Source organism: Crocodylus porosus, unplaced genomic scaffold, assembly GCF_001723895.1.
Source record: "Crocodylus porosus isolate Cpor-Errol unplaced genomic scaffold, CroPor_comp1, whole genome shotgun sequence".
NCBI lineage: Eukaryota > Metazoa > Chordata > Crocodylia > Crocodylidae > Crocodylus > Crocodylus porosus.
Genome location: NW_017728886.1, coordinates 194,985,028 through 195,005,747, shown reverse-complemented (window position 1 = coordinate 195,005,747; position 20,720 = coordinate 194,985,028). Strand labels below are relative to the sequence as shown.

General features: G+C 41.7%; 1 protein-coding gene across 1 annotated transcript in view; it reads left to right on the top strand.

Annotated features, from left to right (window-relative positions):
* Positions 1-4,061: 4,061 nt before the first annotated feature.
* Positions 4,062-20,720, top strand: part of CCDC178 (coiled-coil domain containing 178) — a 292,890-nt gene continuing 276,231 nt past the window's right edge. Inside the window, exons 1-6 of the mRNA XM_019547626.1 lie at positions 4,062-4,137; positions 6,957-7,096; positions 9,620-9,651; positions 15,814-15,893; positions 17,064-17,264; positions 18,593-18,813. Coding sequence (XP_019403171.1) covers positions 4,080-4,137; positions 6,957-7,096; positions 9,620-9,651; positions 15,814-15,893; positions 17,064-17,264; positions 18,593-18,813 — 732 coding nt within the window. The 5' untranslated portion in view covers positions 4,062-4,079. The remainder of the gene's footprint in view (positions 4,138-6,956; positions 7,097-9,619; positions 9,652-15,813; positions 15,894-17,063; positions 17,265-18,592; positions 18,814-20,720) is intronic.

Genomic DNA, 20,720 nt, shown 5'->3' with positions numbered 1-20,720 from the left:
GCTCGCCAGCTCCTTGAGTACCCTGGGGTGCAGATTGTCAGGGCTGGCTGACTTGAAGGTATCCAGCTTCTCAAGGTGTTCCTTCACGAGGTCAGGATCTCCCTGACTTGGACCTTCCTGTCCCGTAGCGAGCATGGGCGTCCAATGGGACTGATGAAAGACCAACGCAAAGTACCCATTTCAAAGGTTGGCTTTTTCCTGGGCATCAGTTGTCCCATCTGGTTCAGCAGTGGTCCAATGCTGCCCTTGCTTTTTCCTCCGGCTCCCCACATGTCTGAAAAAGGACTTCTTATTGTCCTTGATGCTCGAAGCAAGTTGGAGTTCAGTTGCAGCCTTGGCTTTCCTGGTTTGCTCCCTGCAGGACTGGATCAGTGCAGAATATTCCTCCTTGGAGGTGAATTCTATCCTCCATCCTTTGTAAGCCTTTCTTTTTAGCGTCAGGTCGTCTGCTAGATTCCTGGAGAGCTAGGGCGGCTGCTGTGCCCTCTTGCTGCCTTTCCTCCAAGATGGAATAGAATTAGCTTGTGTTTAGTTAGTATTAAACATGACTGAATGAGGTTAAACCAGTTTATGGAACTTCTGTCCCAGATCCATTCCTGGTTTAAGTTAAATCAGAGTCCCCTAGCATCCCAGCATGCTCTGCAGCCCTGGGCTGGGTTGTGCTGTCTGCTTTAGCTGGAGCAGGGGTAGAAGCATGGCCAGATGCTGGCTGGCATGGCCCCTTTAGGCGAAGGGGGCAGGGAGAGTGAGTGTTTGTTTATTTCCCCCCTCTTCCACTGTGGGATCCCAGCTGAAATCTGCCTGACGGGGCACAGCAGGCCCTCTCAGGCATTCCCCACCATGCACTGCTGGAGAAGTGGGGGGCATGGCCAGCCCTGGGAGCAACCTTAAGGGAAAAGGGGATGGAAGGAAGTTTAATTCACCTCCCCCCCCGTCCCACCGGTAGAGACCCCAGCCAGGGTCTGCTCGGCTTTCCCCCCTTGTTCACAAAACCCCACTCCCAGCCAGGGAATGATCCCACTGCTCCTTCCCAGCTGCTGGGGCTGGGGTGTCGCTTGGGGCAGCCCAGAAGCAAAGACCTGATTGTAGGGAAGGAGGGGAGCCAAACGACCCTAAGCCTAGGTGGGGATAGGCACAGAGGGATCATAGTAGCAGCAGCTCCATCATGGATGTGAGCCCCACCAAGCAGAGGGACTCAGGCTGGTGGGCAGCAGGGAAGGGGCTTGAATGTGTCAGCTAGCTGAGCCAAGCATGCAGCTGGGGAAGCAGCTGCTGCCTGGTGGCCCCTTCTACATGCTGGAGAGTGGTGCCCAGGCTGGCCGTAGTTTATGCAGCAGTGCGCACAGTGTGACCTCAGCCCCAGTCCTGTTACCTGTGGCTGCTGGGCACCAGGTTGGGCATGCACTGCTGGCTCTTCTGCTACTTGGGGGTGGGAGTGGGGGGACACAGCATAGCCCCATGTACCAGGTGTGGGGTTCTACCCCTATGGCTTCCCCACGACTGCTGCTGCTGGCTGCTGTCATGGGGGCCCACGCTGGCTGTCCTAGTAGGTGCTGCCCAGGCCATCAAACTGCAGTCAGCCATTGGGTGAGCAGGTGGCAATGGGCAAGCCATAGGCGCAGTGTTGCCCTATGTACCAGGCACAGGGCACTATCTGCTTCCCTGCTGCCACTGTGTGTTGCCTGGCAGCTGACTGCAGTTCAGCAGCCTGTGTGACGCCTGCTAGTACGGCCAGAGTGGGCTCCTATGATGGCTGTGGCAATGGTGGGGAAGTGGTAGTGGTGGCGGGGAATCTGTAGGGGTAGTACCCTGTGCATGGTGCCCAGTGCTGTACTCTGCCTCAAGCTTCCCTGCTGCTGCTGTCACCACTACCTGAGGCATGGCCCCATGAGGTGAAGGGGGCAAGGAGGAGGTTTATCCCTCTATCCCATCTTCTACTGGAGGACTACAGCTGGGGTCTGCCAGTCATGGCTGCCACCGTTGCTGCTCGCACCTGGCCAGGCAGACCCTGGCTGGAGATCCCATGGGGAGAGGGAATGGAGGGGAGAATAAACCCTCTTCTTGTCCCCTTCACTGCAGTGAGCCATGCTAGGTCAGCCTCTGGCCACACACTAGATGGCAGCGGCAAGGAGGCTGTAGGTGCACCATGGCTTTGCGTACCAGGCATGGGGTGCTACCCCTACAGCTTCCCTGTTGCCATCGGCCCACCTGGCAGCTGACTGCAGTTTGGTGGTGCGAGTGATGCCAACCAGTATGGCCAGAGCAGGCCCCCCTGACTGCAGCAGGGAAGCCATAGGGGTAGAACCCTGAACCTGGTGCCTCATACTCAGGGCTGTGCTGTGCCACCATGAGGTAGAAGAACAGTGAGCAAGGCATGTCCAGCTTGGCGCTCAGTGGCCTGGGGGACACAGGTAATAACACTGGGGCTGAAGGGGCAAGCCCGCACCATGTATGTTGCTGCAGGGGCTGGGGCCAGGGCCATCCTGGGCACTGCTTTCCAGCAGGTAGAAGAGGCTGCCGGACAGGAGCTTTCCTTTATGGACCTTGGCTCCTGGGCCCCTCCCTCCTTCCGGTCAGGTCTTTGCTCCTGGGCTTTGCCAAGCAAAATCCTGATGCTGGCAGCTGGGAATGCACAATGGGATTGCCCCCTGGCTGGGAGGGGGGCTCTGGGTTGTCCCAAGCCATGCTGAGTCATGAGCAGGGGGGAAAAGCCAGGCAGAGTTTGGCTGCGGTCCCTTCAGGGTGGGGGCTTAAACCCCCAGTCATACTCAGCCTGCTGGGGCCTGGCTATGCCCCTCTCAGTTCAGCTTTCCTCCAGCCTGAAGGGAAGGGAGGGCTCGTTTTAGCGCCCCCCCAGTTTCTAGCCTGAGCCACTGAAGGCATCTGCCTGAATTTCTGGAATCTAAATGTCTATTCACTCGCAAATCCAGTTCAATCTATGTGGATTAGACTAACCTGCAAAGATTGAATCAATTAAGGCTTGGGCTTTTTGAATGTCTGTTCCTAGCCTTACAGATATATTTAAAATTCTGTGTGTTAGCTAAATTAGTCAATTCCTTTGCAAATTATTAGGGCCCACCACTGGAAAAAAGTACTTTTGGAAAATTGAAAAAGTGCCAGATTTTACAAAATCTTAGTAGTATAAGAGTACAGGGCTTTTTCCGCCTTGTATGTTTGCTGATCCATCATGACTAAAACAAAACCCCAACCTTACCTAGCATAACTTTGCATGGACAAATGAGTTGGCTTATTAGACACTTTTCCACATGCCATTCCCATGTAACTTGTGTGCTTAGAAAAATCAGCAAGCAAACAACATTTTGTGCATGTATTGTGAACCTGTGCTCCCAAGAATCTGTTTTGCACCAACAATCTAGGAACTAACGTGCTGGAGTTTTTCAGGGCCTGTTACATTAATATAAAAGAAACAAATCCATGCTACTAATGTGCCATAGTGTCTTTGGCATTCCATTTAGCATATTTGGTGCAGTTTCATTTCTCTAGCATTCTTTCGCCTCTTTATTATAAATGTTCATGTCTTTTTTAACACTGTTTAGAGTATTTACTGTGGTAACCTTTGCTAGTTAGTTTGCGTGGGATTTAGTAGGTTTTTCTTTTTTCCCTTGCATGGGTCTCTCTATCCCTGTAGACAAACATGATTATCTTTTACAGATTTTACATATTTATGGATCATTGTCAAATGGCTATTATGTTTGTTCAAAATAATATTGTAGGTCATCCATTTTGTCTCTTAAATCTTTGCTGTTATTAATTGTGCTCATGGCTGAATACAAAATAACATGCATAATTTAAACGTTTAGGCTATGTGCATGAAGACTTGACAGCCTGTTCTTTATCCACAGTTTTAGTTAATTAAATTATGATTGAGATGGTTTCATTTGGTGGTTTGTAATATCAAAGTCACTCGCCCATATACAGAAAATGTGTCTGCCTTTTACTACCAATATAGTTATGTAAACCTGCAGAAATACTGTTTTCTAGGGTGATTGAAATAAATGCACTTGTCTTCAATAAATATTTCATTTCTTTAAATTAGGCTGCAAGGTCTAGTCGCAATAATGTTTGAGACGCAATCACTTTCCTGTTCTTCCAAGGATAGTAGTGAGCCCCCACCTGGTAAGTCCTCTGTCTAAACTTTTATATTATACAGCTTTCAATTGATTTAGGTTTTGAAAGCCTTTTAAAAAGAACTAATTATTTTTATGATTTTGTAACTGATTTAATATATATTAAATTTCTTTTCTCTCCTCCTACTTGCAATAATGCTTGACAACTTTTGTGGAGCTAGGGAGAGAGGGCCCTAGTGACATTAAATCCAGTCATTATCTACCTCCCTGTCTTTCCCCTGAAATCAAAATTATTTTTTCTGTTTGGAATAACTATAAAGTTGACTAGAATTACATATCACTTTTACATTCTGCAGAAAATAATTCGCTTTCTCATCAAAGTACATTTTACTTGCCATTTATGAGTGGATTTGTAAAGTTGTTCATGTAGTTTGTGGTTACAGTCTGTTGAAGATGAATTCTTGTTAAATACGCTGACTTAAAAAAATCATTGAGAAAATTTAACTTAAATAATACTTTAAAGAGAATCAGGAAATGCAAAAAATGGCAACATTATTTTGGCCACCTTTTTATGCATTTGGAAGTGCATTTGAAAAATCCAGTATTAATGTATTATAGATTTAATAGGACAAAAAGAAGATTCTAAATATTTTCAGCAAAGTTGAAATAATGTAGCATTAGGAATCTTAAGTCTTATCTTTTCTACTCTTTTTTTTTTTCTACTTCAGTTGTGTAGACTTTGAGCCACATTGTGCCTTTTAAGCACTGGTTTATGTAGAACATGATGCAGAGATTCAGCACTTTAGAGGAAAATGGGAAGAGCAATTGTGTTTCTGTATATAGGAGAAGTACAACTGCTGTACTACCTACCTGTTAGGGAGTGCAGCATGTGCACCCTGCACAGACCATTGGCTTCCCATATAGAGTCATCCAAAATTCCTTCCAGAGGCAGTGTTGAATGGTCGCCTTAGTCAGTTATCCTGCCAATATTTTCTGCAAGCTGTCATTCCCATCCTGATGAGACTCTTCACCACAAATTGAGGTTAAAAGGTCCTTGGCTTTTATCTGGAATGGTTTGAAATCACACAAATTTCTGTTTCATTTGCTGCCAAGACAATAAGTGAAACTTTCTCCAAGGGAAGAATTGTTTTTGTTTGTTTGTTTGTTTTGTTACATCTCAATTTCAGTTACAGTTATAGTTGAAATTCTTTTTCAGGACACAGTGGGTAACGTGCAATTAATGTAAAGCAGTAAGCTCAGGAGCAGTTAGAGCCAGAGTAAACTGCTTCTGGGCGCGGCGTCTACATGTGCGCTGAGGACAGCAGCAATTTGAATTGGGGCAGAGCAGGCCCCTGGCTGGCTATGCTGACTGCGCACAATTTACATCCCCAGTCAGCATCTACACATGTTTCAGCGTAGCTATTTACTCCTCTGTAAGATAGTACTGTCCCCAATTCTACTAATCGTACAGCAGATTGAATTGGTTTACTGTGCCCTAATATGCTTTGTGCATATGTAAACAGTGACACTTGACTGCAGAGCTAATTAGTTTTCTCTGCAGCAAAACATATGTGTCGATGCACCAATGACATTATTTAACCTCACATGATTTTGTATCTAGGGGTTTTACAGGACAGCCAATTGGAATTCTCTATACTACTTAAATGCGAGTCAGGTGGCATAGTCTGGCTTTGTATCAAGCTGTAGAACTGTATAAGGGGAGAGGAAAATTGAGTGGTGGTTTAACCTGAGTGACTTCATAAAAAAAAATGTATTTTCAGGTCATTTGAATTTTGTAAATAGGGTAATGTAAATGAGGTAGTTTCCAGAAAATGAAAAGTGTTTTTTCTGTGCCTCCATCCTTTTTAAAAATAAAAGGTTACTCTGGCTACAGCCAGGTTTAATATATTCAGGAGCAGTTCAAGTTTGCCTACAGAACCATTAGTGTCCTGTGATCCCTTTTATTCTAGTCTCAGCCTTTCTAGAGGAGAAAGTGGTAATCACATCCTATTATTTGTTGTCATTTTTGTTTTAAACAAGTTTGCTTGGAGGAACAGATGAAAACCATCAAACTCATTCCAATTATGGTAAATCTGGAGATGGGGGAGCATAGTAAACTGCATTTTGGCCTTTTAAGCCCTTTGTCTTGTCTCTCTCTCTTTTTCTTCGTTTTAGTTCCCTTTTTTCTTAGATTTCCCTTGTCTCATTTTAGATTTTATTCCTTAACCCAGGGGTGTCCAACTTATTTGGCCTGGTGGTCAGATCTAAACATCAGAGCTTCTCAGAGGCTGGATGATCCACCTCTGGTGGTGGGGCAGTGGCTTGTTGGTGTGGCTGACAGCCACTGGTTGGCATGGCCTTTGAACAAAGGGTGGGGGTGAATGCCATGGCTGTTTACCCCCTTTTCTGCTGCTGCTGACTTTAGTAGCCAGTAGTGACCAAAGGCCCCAACTTAAGCAGTGGATAAGGGCATGGGGAGGCAAGCTGTAGTGGTATTCACCCCCTGAATTCTGGAAACACACCAAAATGGAGGCTCCAGCAGCTGTGCTAACATGGTCCATAGCTGCAGTTTAACCACTTTTAGGATGTGTGTGGCATCCAGGACATCGGTGAACCAGGCCTGCTTTTAATCCGTGACCATTTTCTACTTGTAATTTCCTAAAATCTGTAAAGTTGGTTTGATCTGATGTTTGTTTTGTAAATCAGTGTAGGATAGAAGTTTGTACAGAATGTTTTAGAGTTAGGTGCTTTATCTTTTTAGTCATTCACAATATCTATATTGTTTGCAGATATAAAAAAGAAATCTATCCAGTATTACTAAATTGCTGAGTTTTGTACATAATGTTCCATATTCTTTTTTTTTTCCAGGCAAGAGCAAAGAGGTGCTATTAGGTTATCCAACCAGGCGTCGCAGTTGCGCTTTGGTAAATACACCATCGTTATGTGTTAACAAAGTTATTCATCTTATTCAAGAGCTGGAAGTAAAGCTTGAAAAATTCTTTCAACAGGTACATATGAACTAAAAATGCCCAAATATTAGTACGGTCTTTAGGTTTCTAGATAACAAGATTATATCTTGAGAGAGGATTCCTATGTTCATTTTTAAACTACAGCCTGATGAGCCATGATGACATGGTGCTAGTTCTGTAACTCAGAAATGTATCCCTTTAGATGTATGTTATTTTCGCCAAGTATGAAATATCCTCTTTTCCTAGTGGTTTGAATAGTAAGATTCTGAACGACAGCCAGCAAAGCTTTTGTCACAGGCAGGTCTTGGCTCACCAACCTCATCTCCTTCTGTGACCAGGTAACTTGCCACCTGGACATGAGAGAGCAGAATGACATTGTATACCTTGACTTGCAAAAGGCCTTTGATCTAGTATCCTATGTTATCCTCATGAGAAAATTGCAGGATTGTGGGCTTAACTCCTAGAAAGTCAGGTGGGTGAGAAAGTGGCTGCAGGATAGGACCTAGAGAGTTGTAGTGAATGGATCTGTGTTGTCCTGGTGAGAAGTGGGCAGTGGTATCCCACAGGGGTTGGTGCTTGGTCCAGAACTTTTCGACATCTTTATTAATGATTTGCATGTGGGGGTGAATTGCTCACTGGCCAAGTTTGCAGACGATACCAAGTTATGGGGAAGCGTGGTCATGCTTGAAGATAGGCTACAGATACAGGTTGACCTAGACAGGCTAGCAAGTTAAGCGGTTTGGAACCTGATGAAGTTCAACATTGGGAAACGTAAAGTGGTCTACCTCAAGACAAGCAACCCCCAACACACCTACAGGCTTGCCAGCACCAAACTGACTAGCACCACAAATGAAAGGGATGTGGTGGTAATAATGTAATAATACACCACAGTATGAATATGAGCCGACAGTGTGATGGTGTAGCCAGTAGGGCAAATAATGCTCTCACATGCATCAATCAATGCATCTCCAGCAAAACCAAGGAGGTGATTCTTCTGCTCTACTCAGTGCTGGTGAGACCTCAGCTGGAGTACTGTCTAGTTCTGGGCACCATGCTTTAACAAGGACGCGGACAAGCTTGAGACAGTCCAAAGAAGAGCCACCCATATGATCAGTGTCTTACGTGGTAAGCCATACAGGGAAAGGCTGAGGGATCTGGGAGTCTTCAGCCTGAGGAAAAGAAGGCTGAGAGGGGACCTGGTAGCAACTTACTGCTACACTAGGGGAGTACATCAAGGGCTATGTCAAGGGCTCAGTGAGCAACTGTTCACCAGGGCACCTGAGGGGAAAAGTAGGAGTAATGGCCACAATCTCCTGGAAGACTGATTCAGGCTCAACATTAGGAAAAACTTTTTCACAGTCAGGGTGTCCAGACCGTGGAATAAGCTCCCTCCAGAGGTGGAATAATCACCTACCCTGGAAATCTTCAAGAGGAGACTAGACGGTTACCTTGCTGGGGTCAGCTGACCCCCAGTTATCTTTCCTGCTTGGTGCAGGGGGCTGGACCTGATTGATTTTCCAAAGTCGCTTCCAGCCTTATAATCTATGAATGTATAGGACTTTCTAAAAATGCCTTGCTTACTTTGGCGCAGGGCATGAACATAGCTGGCAGCTAGCACTATATGTTTCTGAAGAGAAGACTGAAGAGAGAAACAAACTGTAGGGGGAGAAGAGAGGCTATCTATGGACAGATAAGCAGAGGGAAGAGGAAAATGCATAACTGTTGATAATATGGCAGGAAATTTACAATGGTCATCTTTGGGAATGCAGTCAAGGCTGCTGTGAGAATATACCTATACACAATACATGTTTTCTAAAATAATAAACTTATGTTTACTCTGCAGTACCAATATATGAGCACTCAAATTAGCTACCTCTGGCCGTTTTTAGCAGTCTGTTTATAGCTGCATTGGGTTCAGCAGAGCTGTAACACCTAAATACTTAGACCTTGAAGTTTGACTTGTGTACCCATTCAACACTCCTGCAGTAGCAGTCTCTGTGGGCTTTGTCAAAAGTTCTTTGAATTCAATGGGAAGATTTCTCTTCACTATAGAGAGCTTTGAATTTTGCCACAAATTAAATTAAACATCTGCTAGAGAACTCTGCTGTCTTTAAAGAATAAAGATTAAGAGAAGATAGTTAAGACTAAAAGTAAAATAAATTCTCGAAATGCAGTGTCTGTATATCCCAGACAAGTTAGGTTAACTTGCATAGGTTGGTTCTATTTTTACTTGCAGAATATTTTTGTTTACTTATTTTTAGCATGATGTAGGTCATTTATTGCTTAGATTTTATGAAGATGGGAATCAGTATTTTGGTATTGTATATTTTCTTTTCTTTCTGGATTTGCCTAGAGATTTGTCTGAAAGGATATTGAAAAGTTTGTTTTGGGGACCTAATTCAGATTCATGGTTTTTGTTATTTTGAAAAATGGTCAAAACTGTAGTTGTTTAATGTGTCCAGCTTGTAATATGAAGTTTAGCAGACTGTTAAATTTGTGTTGGAAATTAGAAAATCTATTTGATCCATATGTTTACTGACATTTACTTTTTTCCATTTGCAGTATGATCACATACTTAAGGAGAAAATTCTGTGGTAAGAATTTTACATATATTGTGTTTTAATGGCAATAATTGTTTGAGAAAGTAGACAAAGAAATACACATTTTATTAACTTTAATAGTATATTTTCCCTGCTTCAAATGAAAATAAAATTAGTATGCTTTCTTGTATAGTTTTTTTTTAAGAAAACTAAAGGATTTGGGAAACTGGTAAGAGGATGTGAAGCATCTCCACTAAATCTTCAATTGATTTTCAGTGAAAGCAGTTAAGTACTAGGTGCTTTGGGGAATCGGGTGCCTTCCACAGCTACTTGAATATGGATTTTGAAACATTCTTTTTTTTTTTTTTTTTTTTTTTACCTTGGTTTGGAAATACTAACTGCTAAGAACAGATTGTCTGTTAAACTCTACTTCAGTGAAGTGTTCTGTGCTATTTGTAAAATCATTCTGCTGAGTTTACAGTTTCTTAATTTTTTGATTGATTTTTATATAAACCATTTACTAAATTTGTTTAAAAGGTCAGTTACTATATTTTAACTAGTCAAAGTTAAAAAGTCCATGATGTTTCAGATTTATGTTGTTCTCTGTGGCTATATACCGACATACATATGGCTTAGGTCTGAAACACATTGGCCGTGTTTAGCTTGTTTGCCAAGAGAACTTTAATAAAGCAAACTTATTTCTAGTCCTATCATGTATTTTCAAAGTATTGTTCTGGTAGTTATCCCCTAGTAGTTCCCTGAAAGTGTTACTATTTGAAACCCCCTTCCCATCCAGAGCACTGGCCACAGATGCATCTGAAATGGGATGGGGGTGGATTACTGTCTCCAAGTAATGAGGGACATGTGTTCAATATGAGTGACATGGTCCCTGAAGAACAGAGGACTACACATAAAAGTATTTGAACTTCAGGCTGAGAGGCATTCCCAGTTCTACAGTAATTAGTAGTCCACATACTAACTACCTAACTTCATCTCTCCTACTGTCTATCAAAGTTTACCATGCAAGAGCACAAGTAATGTCTTTGGCCTTTTTACAAAATGTTTCAATATTTGAAATCTGAAAGACTTCTACACGAATCATTCTGCTCTTATTTAAAGAATTATGCAGTAGATTTTGCTGGAAGATCTGATGTGAGATATTGGAGTCATTCTTCAATCCCTGTTTGACTGTGGCAGGTACCCTTCATTCCTGTCAGCCCACATTCTAGTGGGAGGCAAAGATAGGAAGCAGTGATGAAGTTTTCAGAAAGAAAGATTGTATATCCTTCCTGCCATCCTAAAGAAGATAATTCTTGCCAGTCACCTAAAGTAGGATCTATGTTGACACTTAATAAGTAACTATTTTTTTCTTTTTTATAAAATAACGTTTTTCTTCTATAACAGTATAAAATAACTGTTCTTTTGAGAAGTAGTCATTATGGATCCCACAAACCCTCCTTTCTTGATGTTGATTCTTGGCTAAAATGGGCTTTAGATGATAAAGAAACTTGGAGGGAGTTTCATAGTTTCATAGTAGGCTAAAATGGGCTTTAGATGATAAAGAAACTTGGAGGGAGTTTCATAGTTTCATAGTAGTTTCATAGTTGTGGTTGCTTCACCTTTTGGGTCCTCTCAAGGTGTCATGCGAAGGCATAGAACACATATGGGGGGACGTGGGCACGCTAGAAGGGAAGAATACACTGCAATCAGACCTAGACAGGCTACAGGGATGGGTGGATGAGAACAGGATAGGTTTCAACACTGACAAGTAGAAGGTGATGCACCTGAGGAGGAAGAACCAGCAGGATACCTACAGGTAGGGGAACTCCCTTCTCATCTGTGCAGAGGCAGAAAAGATCTTGGAATCATCACTGATACCAAGATGAACATGGGCCAGCAGTGTGGAGATGCAGTCAGGAAGGCCAACCATACCTTGTTGGCCACAGATGCATCTCAAGCAGATCCAAGGGGGTGATCCTCCCCTTCTATGCAACACTGGTCAGTCCCCAGTTGGAGTACTGCATCCAGTTCTAGGCACCACACTTCAGGAGGGATGTGGACAACATGGAGAGGGTCCAGAGGAGGGCCACTCACATGATGAGCAGCAGGGCAGGCCCTATGAGGAGAGGCTAAGGGACCTGAACCTGTTCAGCCTCCACAAGAGAAGGCTGAGGGGGGTCTAGTGGCCTGTTACAAGCAAGTTAGAGGGGACCAGCAGGCATTGGGGGAGTCCCTGTTCCCCCGAGCACTACCAGGAGTGACTAGAAATAATGGTCACAAGCTGACAGAGGGTAAATTCAGGTTAGACATCAGGAGGCGCTACTTCACTGTCAGGGTGGCTAGGATCTGGAACCAACTTTAAGAGGAGGCTAGACGAACACCTTGCTGGGGTTGTTTGACCCCAGTACTCTTTCCTGCCATGGCAGGGGGTCAGACTTGATGATCTGCTCAGCCCTACAAACTATGAAACATTCATGTCACCAGTAGAGATGGATTCACACTGACTATAACATTTCAACTACAGTTACTGTAGAAAAGGGAGGGGTGTCAAACTCATTAGGCCTTGCAGGTGGGATGCTGCATGCAGCATGCACTCTGGACCAGCCTTGTGCACTGTATGCAGGGAGAGGAATATGAGGGAGGCAGAGCACTCTACTAGGGATGCAGAGCCAGGCCCACATATTACCATGTGGTTGGATTGTTCAGCCTTCTTTCTTTGTGGATAAGCTCCTTCCTTACTGAGGACAGAGCAGGAATCCACATCTTGGACCCTCCTGCCATGCCTGAAATAGCGGTTCCTTTCCCATCGGCATCTCTGACATGATCTGCAAGCCAGCCTGGAGGAAAAGCACTAAGCAGGGGACTTTTTCTGCCTGCTTTTCAACTTGGGGCCTTTGTGAGGCAAACGGCTGCTATGCTACAAAGTGTCAAGGTACTAGAACTCAAAGTACTAGAAAACAAGGTCACTGATCCAGGAACTCATGGCTTGTGTGCAGGTCCTTCAGCAGGCAGCTCTCTGCTTTAATGAACAGCAAATGCACAGCTGGGATGAAGGGGAAGACTCCTCAGTGCCTTGCCTGGCATATAGGCAGTCTCAGAGCCCTACAGTGCAGCAGTGAGATCAGGAAGTGTGCATGTTCTTGGTGCAGACACTGATTGCTGTAGTTTGTAAAGGCTATGGCTGGGACAAATGTGAGTCCTTGCAGTCCCCATTCCTGAAGTGGAGTCAGCATTGGAGCTTTCTCCCTGCTGCTGACCTCCTGTGGGTTGATGAGGCTAGTGAATCATGGTACCAGCACCCATTGTATAGGCAGGAACACCTCCTGCATTGCCTTTCTCGTTGGAGACTTGCCTACGCCAAACTGGTTGATGAACCAGAGTCCGTGTGGCCATAGCCTTGGTCATGTACACATATGGTACATGATGCTGTGTACCACCACCCCTTGCAGAAGCTGAACAAGCTTTAAAAAGCAAAAGTAGCAGGCTTTAACTCTGCTTCAGTGGGAGCATGGCATTTGGCATTCACTGGACCTACTGTACTGGGCTTAGAAATCCGAGGTCGTCTCTGCATTCATATCCTTGGACTTTTCTTTCCGTGTTACTTCACTGATTAGTTCCCTTAGTTTGTCAAAACTTGTCCTTTGGAAATAGTAATAAAAGTAATTATAGACCTACTTTTCTTATCTCCATTTATATAAAAGTGAGTCAACTCATGACTAAGGTTGTTCCTGATGGTGCCTTCATAATTTTCCAAAACCAAATCTAAAATGGAGTCATCCATTATGGGCTGAAGTAAAACTGAGTCTTTTTGGCAGTGGAAACTGTGAACAGGTACACTGGCTATGCAATCCCAGCCCTGGGGGTTACGGTTGGTCCTGGATGGGTGTGGTTCTCAGGGTGGTCAGCCAATTGGTACTTTCCTTTTGCTCTCAGCTGTCGTCTGGAACCTCTGCAGATATGGGGGGGAGAAAGGGGGTGCTTGCAAAGCACACTGGGAATCCCTGTACACCAGCCCCCTAGCTCTGGATTGCCAGCACATATAGAGTCTGCAATGCTCTGGGGTGCTCTGGATGATCAGGTGCTTGAAGGCTGTACACAGATTTATTTCTCTGTTTTCATGGTGCTTCAATTCAGAAAACCTTCCATGTTTCAGGGGTGTAGGTTGTCACTGTGTTGGCCTAAGGAAATAGGCAGACAAGGTTCTTTGAGTAAATCCGATATCTTTTATTAGCCCAACTCAGATAGTTGGAAACATTTTTTGTTGAAAGCTTTTGGGTACAATTACCCTTTGTCAGGTAGAGGAAATGTCTGAAGATGGTCTGTGCTCTTTCTGGATGGAGCAGTAAAGTAGCCAGAGGCCAGCCAGTACCTATGCAAGAAAGCCAGTCAGTTAAAATATAAATTGAGGTGGTCAGTAGGGGAGAGGTGGGTGTAAGAAGGGGAATGCATATATTAATTCTCTTCCCCTGTCCTCCTGTGTCTCATCCATTGACTAAAGCTATTTTCATTCCCCTCTCTCCCCCTCCTCCCCATCCCCACTTGTCTCTCACCTACTGACCTCCTCAATTTACATTTTAACTGACTGGCTTTCTTGCATAGGTACTGGCCTCTGGCTGCTTTAATACTCCATCCAGGAACAGACCATTTGCAGATGCTTCTTCTGCCTAACGAAGGGTAATTGTACCTGAAAACTTGCAAAGAAGAATTTTTCTAACTATTTGAGTTGGTCTAATAAAAGATAGTGGATTTACCCAAAGAACCTTGTCTTCCAGAAAGTCTTAGCACTTCAAATGAATATTTATCCATACCCATCCATGATATACTGCTCTGAGATCCCACCTGTCCCACCCCATTAAGTATGGTCTTTTTGGTAAGAAACAAAGGATGGCCTTTCTGTATGCTCAGTAAGGTAACTGCGGACTGCTGGGGTATGTATCAGGGGTCCCACGGCTACCTCCTTGCCTATTGATTGGGGAAACGGGTAACCTGCTGCTTCCACCATTTCCACTTCAGAGAAGAATTAGATCTCTGCTGATATTTCTGGTCTGGAAAAGGATCCCAATTTTGCTACTGGCATAGAATGATTTCCACCACTGCAAATAGAGCTTTCAATTTTCTTAGCTATATCATCACCTTAATAGCTGATGGTATTTTCTTCAAGTATCTGGCAGCAGTTAAGTGGCTGGGGACTCCCAAAGATTAGGTGATACTCATATAAAAGCTGGCTTCCTAGCTGTCAAAAGACAATTTTACAAACAGGTATTGACTTATAAAATAAACTTTTAAATGTTACCCTGCTCAGTTAGTTACTCCTCCTGAACTGTTGCTAGAAAAGTCAAGACAGAAGCATAGGATTTTTCACACAAGGATAAAATGTCAATGTTTCTGATTTTTTTTGCTTTTCAGAAGTAATATATAAGAGCAGTAATGTCTTCTTTTTTTGTCATGTCCTCTCTTTTGATATATGTTGTTGCTTTTCAGGTGTAGGTATTAACAATAAGGTGTTTGCTTTTTATTTGTATGTATGAAAGTAGGAACACTACCATCATGCAAGCAAAATTCATTCCAAGTAGCGCCCTTCACTTCCTAAGTAGAAGTGAAGATAGATAGTACTCAGATAAATAGTATTTTTCAAGATATAAAGTATTCACATTGGAAATGTGCATGGAATCAGTTTTTAAACTTTCTAGAGCAGTGCCATAATGAGAGGGGAGAGAGAGGGGCAACTATCCAGGACACCAGTTTGGGGGGAGTGAGGTGGGCAAAGAAAAAAGCAGCTTCTGCCAGCAACTTTACAGTTGCATTTGTGATTGTGATGGCAACCAGAAGTGACTTGTCAGTGTGCCTACATTGCTGTTCCAGAGTGTCTTGCCAAATACCTATGTTGAGCTACAAAAAGGAGGACAAAAACTTCTGTGTGTTGAACCTGGATATATGCCTCAAGAGCTAAGAATCCACAGTAAATAAAAAGTTTAGAGAAGCATATGTAGTATGAAATAAACTTTCAAAACAGTATATAAATGGAAGGTGTGTAATTATAATTCCCTCTGTACTAGTTTATTTACTTGTCAGATACTTTTAATTGTAAAACGTGTATGTTTTGATTTTTTTTTTTTTTTTTTGGTCCTAAAAAGGAATACCCATTTGATAGTATCTGTTTAACAGCATAACATTTTGAATGATAAGATTTGTTCTCACAGTTGACTCTGAATTCAGGATTTCAAAAATGGGAAAAGATGTTCAGTTATCAAGCTCTTCTCCATTGGATGTTAAAGAGACTGCAATATATTGTGAAGGTAAAAATATTTTATGATAATTCTGAATAATTAAGTGTTTCCTTATTTAACATATTTTAAAACTGTCATAATGTATGTAAAATGTAAATACTTTAGAGATTTTTACATTTTTCACAGGAAAGGTAAAAGTTATATTAAGTACTGTTAAATTGTATTCATAAATTACTCTGTTTATACAGATTCATATTGTGCTTCTGTGATGAAAATTTTACTGTATTTTAAGACTGTTAGGGTTCAGACTTACTAAGAATAAGTCTTTGGAACTGCTGGAAATTCCAGAACACTTTTTCTTGGTATTTCCACAGACTGATTGCAATAATTTCACTGCAGGTTATTCCTGTTATTCCCTTGAGATAAAGGCTGAAACACTCCTTCACAGTTCAGAACAATAAAATAGTATTCAGCTTGGACGTTTTAAAATTTTGTTTTAAAAATAAAATAGACTTGACTGTCTGATTATTCAAAGGAAGCCAATTACAACTGTTGTAAATAAGTATCAACAGCTAGAGACTTCAGCATTGACTTCGGTGAGGTTTGAATTTGAACCCCAGCTTTTAAACAGTGTCTTGTCTTGTGCTTGTAGTTATTTGGACAAAAAATTTCAGCTGAAAAATTAGGGGCACATGCAAAGCCCTAGAGATTGTATTTTAAAATAGTTTATATGGATCTGATTAATAAATGAGAACAGCATTTTTCCCTTCAAAGGTTCTTTTATGGATATACCAATTCCTCAGTGCTTGAAGCATTTTTGTAGTTTTTTTGACAGAGGTTAATTTTGGTGTTTTAACTTAAATTCCAGTAGTTACACAGTGATGTTGATAGACCCACTTAGTATTACCAGAACCCGATGTTGTCAGTGTTCTAAGGTAGTCATTAGTTCTTCAGAAATGAGGAAAAACTTTTTAAAGGGAAGTAGAGACATTGTCAGTTGTACTTTATTAGGATGGTCTTCCTGTTCCTGAGAGAAGCACAGAAGAGGTTTTTCCTCTACCTGTTTTACTATATATATTCTCTATGCTGGGTCAGAAATAAGAGAGGGCTATAGAGTGCAATTTTGTTTTGTGACTAATTGTATATAATCTGGTATATGTGAACAGGCCAACTTTACGTTGTGGATGGAGCTGAGACACCATGTGTATGTTTGTTTATATAACTTTTAAATATGTTTAGACAGCAACATATTAACCTTGAAGCGGGAAACTGAAGCTGTATTATCAGAAGTCATTGAGCTAATTAAGCGGCTAGAAGCTGACTGTAAAGAGGCTGAAGAAGCTTTGAAGTTTGAAAAACAGCGCAAGAAAAACCTAGGCATGAAAATTGATTGTATATCGCTCTGGAGACTTCAACAGCTTCCTGCAGTGGTGCAAAAAGGTACTGGGATTAAAGCTAAGAATATCTGTTGTATTGCACTCAGTTAATTTTGAAGGAAAGACTAAGTAATTACAATACAGGCTGGAGTTGCATTGACTTGGATAGCACTGCAATGAACTGTATTGGCTTACCTTTAAAAATTAATTTACCTAAACGATTCTGCAAGAAAAACTACTGTGGAACCTTTGAGCACTGTATAAGAAATTATATAATAGTTATATTATAATTATAATATTTGTAATTAATTATATAGTGTACTTCATCCTTGGCTAGAGAGCTACAAAGTCATCTCAAAGGCTAGGTCTCCAGCCAGGTGATGATGGGGCCCCAGGGGAGCTCAATCACTGGTAGCCTGCCCTCTCTCCTTCTGCAAAAGGGGGCAGGCTGTCACTGATCACCTGACAGAGCCCGCAGTTGCTGGGACCTGCTGCAGGGGGCTGTGACAGCTGCTCTTGCCTGGTTCTGCTAATCAGCTCTTTGGCCAAATTGGATGGGGATGCAACCAGAGTGGCCAGCAGAAACCCTTCAGGCAGGGCTTCCTGACAGTTGGCTGCTGGGTAGGCTATCAGGGAGCCAGCCACTTTCTTTTTCTCCCTCTCCCTTGGAGGTACTGAGGGGGAATGGAGAACATTGGGGGCCCTAAAGACCACATAATGCTCTGGAACATAAAAGTTTGTCTTTGAAAGAATTACTGTTTTTTAGTATTTTCAGTGTCTTTGTAATGTTAGAAACAGATTGAATGGCTGTACGCTTATACTGCAAGGATATATTTAGCACTATAATACAATGCCTGTGTATGGCCATAGATCTGTTTCTCAAGAGTGATTGGGCACTTAGCTCTCTTTACTTTCAATAGGTGTCATATTACCTCCATCAAAATACCTAATTTTAGAATTTAAAGACAGCAGTGTTACAATTGGGGAAGTTGTACAAAGCTGGTGTAAACTCTTCTGATAGGTAGTGGATTCCACAGAAATTAGCTCTGCTCTCTCATTCACTGCTTCATTGTAAACTTGTCTAGAGTAAAAGATTGTTTGCTTATTGTACTGGACATTATTAGGCATGAGTTTCACACTGCTCTTTATTTCATAAAATATTTTATAGTATTTCTTGTAACATAATATATTTTCTCTAGTCTTTAAAAAAATAACTTTCAGCAATCTGTTATAACTCTTAAAATATTTTGATCCCTCTAGCAACACATTTTATAAGCTCATTAAATATATGTTGCATGTGTGTAGGTGTGTGATATATATCCTATTTATATATGTAGATCTATATCTATATACACACATATACACCACTAATTAGATTTTTCCCCTTTACAGAATATGAAGCTTGTGCTCAAGATATTTCAGAGTTGCAGTGGTATTTTCACTGTAAAAATCATCAGTTACAACAGGTACAAAACCAAGTGCTTAAGATAAAAGCAGTTAATAAAAAGATTCAGGAGGATGTAGACTTCATGAAGAAACACAGCCCTCTGCTGGAAGAAAAGCTGAATCTTGAAGGCAGTGCTGTAAAGGATGTATTAAAGGAACATGGAGAGGTAAATAGAAATAATTCAAGGATGTTTTTACTAAGAACCACTCTAGTTATTAAGGAAGACCTTTACAATAACCATCTATTGTTCATGAAAACTTTTTTTTCATATGCTGTGAATGAAAGAGTTGGAAACACTGCTGACTACAGGAATATTCTGCTTCAATTTATTCTGTTCTGCCTTAATATTCCTTCTTTTTGTTTTCTACATCGCCTTTTATTACTAGCAGGTTTTCTTTTTCCCCTTTTTACCCTGAATAAAATGTACATTTATACCATTTAGAACAATTTGAAGTATTTTTCCAGAATTAATACTTTTAAACGTGATATAAAGGAATTGAAACACTAATGTTACATTTAAGATCACTGTTGTTTTCTTTCTCAAATGTTCAGCAGGACTTGAAGCATCCAGTATAATTGATAGACAAGGTTATGAAGTTCGGAAAATAGAAGAAATATGTCTTTTGGAAAACTAAACAAATTTCCAAAAAATATTTTACACTGTAAATCCTGCTCTGGTCTCCAGCTTGTGTTCTATTCATTTCCTTTTTCTCCACTAAACTTACTTATTTAAGCCCACTTTTCTCCAACTTCCCAATTTTAGGTGCTGTTCCATTAGTTATATGTGGATGTCAACAGTATTTTTTATGGATAAAAAATAAAAAACCAAACTGAAAATCTTTTTACTTCACTTTCTAATCACATTAGCTATAAAAGCTTATGAATTAAGGTTGGAAGAATGCCATGTATTAGCAAATTTCTTTAGAGATATTTAAAACTTTTTGTATTGTTGCCATTTGGATAAATGAATTATACATAAACCCCAACTCAGGAATTATGAGAATAAGTGAGGTTAGAAGACAAATAATTATCTTTTAAGTATTGGGGGGAAAACTTAAGATAGGTAGGAACATTTTTTTTGCTCCAGTTATTCCACTTCAGTTAATGAATCAGGAAAATCCTGAATCTCTGAATAAGTGAATGTGCATGCTGCCACTTGGAGATCTATGTAGGTGGACCCTTGTGTCCTATATGGAATGTCATAGAAGTCAAGAACAGGATGTTCAGATGGGACAGCAATAACTGGTAGAATGTCAGAGAGAGCTGGCATTTTAGGACTAGCTAACATGATTTAAAATCATGGTAAGGTAGGCTATTGTTTAGCACACTCTTTGTTCATTAATATAGGACCAGCAATGGAATCTTGAATTTGTTTCCAAGATTCTTGATGTGTACACTGAGGCAGCATAACTTTAAATATGCCCAAGCTTTCCTCATTTCGTATGTTATTATGATGATTCACACTAAACTGCTTAGGAAAAGTTGAATTGAAGCTTAACTGCTGAGGTCACAGAATCATAGAAAATTAGGGTTGGGAGGAACCTCTGAAGGTTATCTAATCTAACCCCCTGCTCGAGGCAGGACCATCCCTGGCTAGATTATCTCAGCCAAAGCTTTGTCTAGCCAAGCCTTGAAAACCTCTAAGGATGGAAATTCCACCACCTCTCTGAGTAGTTTCTTCCAGTGTGTTACTATCCTCTTAGTAAGAAAATTCTTCCTTCCTAATATCTACCCTAAACTTCTGTTGGTTCAACTTGAGACTGTTGCTCCTTGTTCTGTAATCTGCCACTACTGAGAACAGTCTAGCTCCAGTCTCTTTCGAACCCTGCTTCAGGTAGCTGAAGGCTGCTGTTACATCCCTTCAGTCTCCTCTTCTCTAGACTAAAGAAGCCCAGTTCCCTCAGTCTTTCCTCTAAGTCATGTCCCCGCCCCCCTCACCCTTTTTGTTGGCTTTTGTCATTGGATCCTCTCCAATTTGTCGATTTATCCTTTCTAATGAAGATGTTGAACAGTATGGGTCCAAGGACAGAGCCTTGAGGGACCCCACTGGTCACAGGGCACCACGATGAGTGA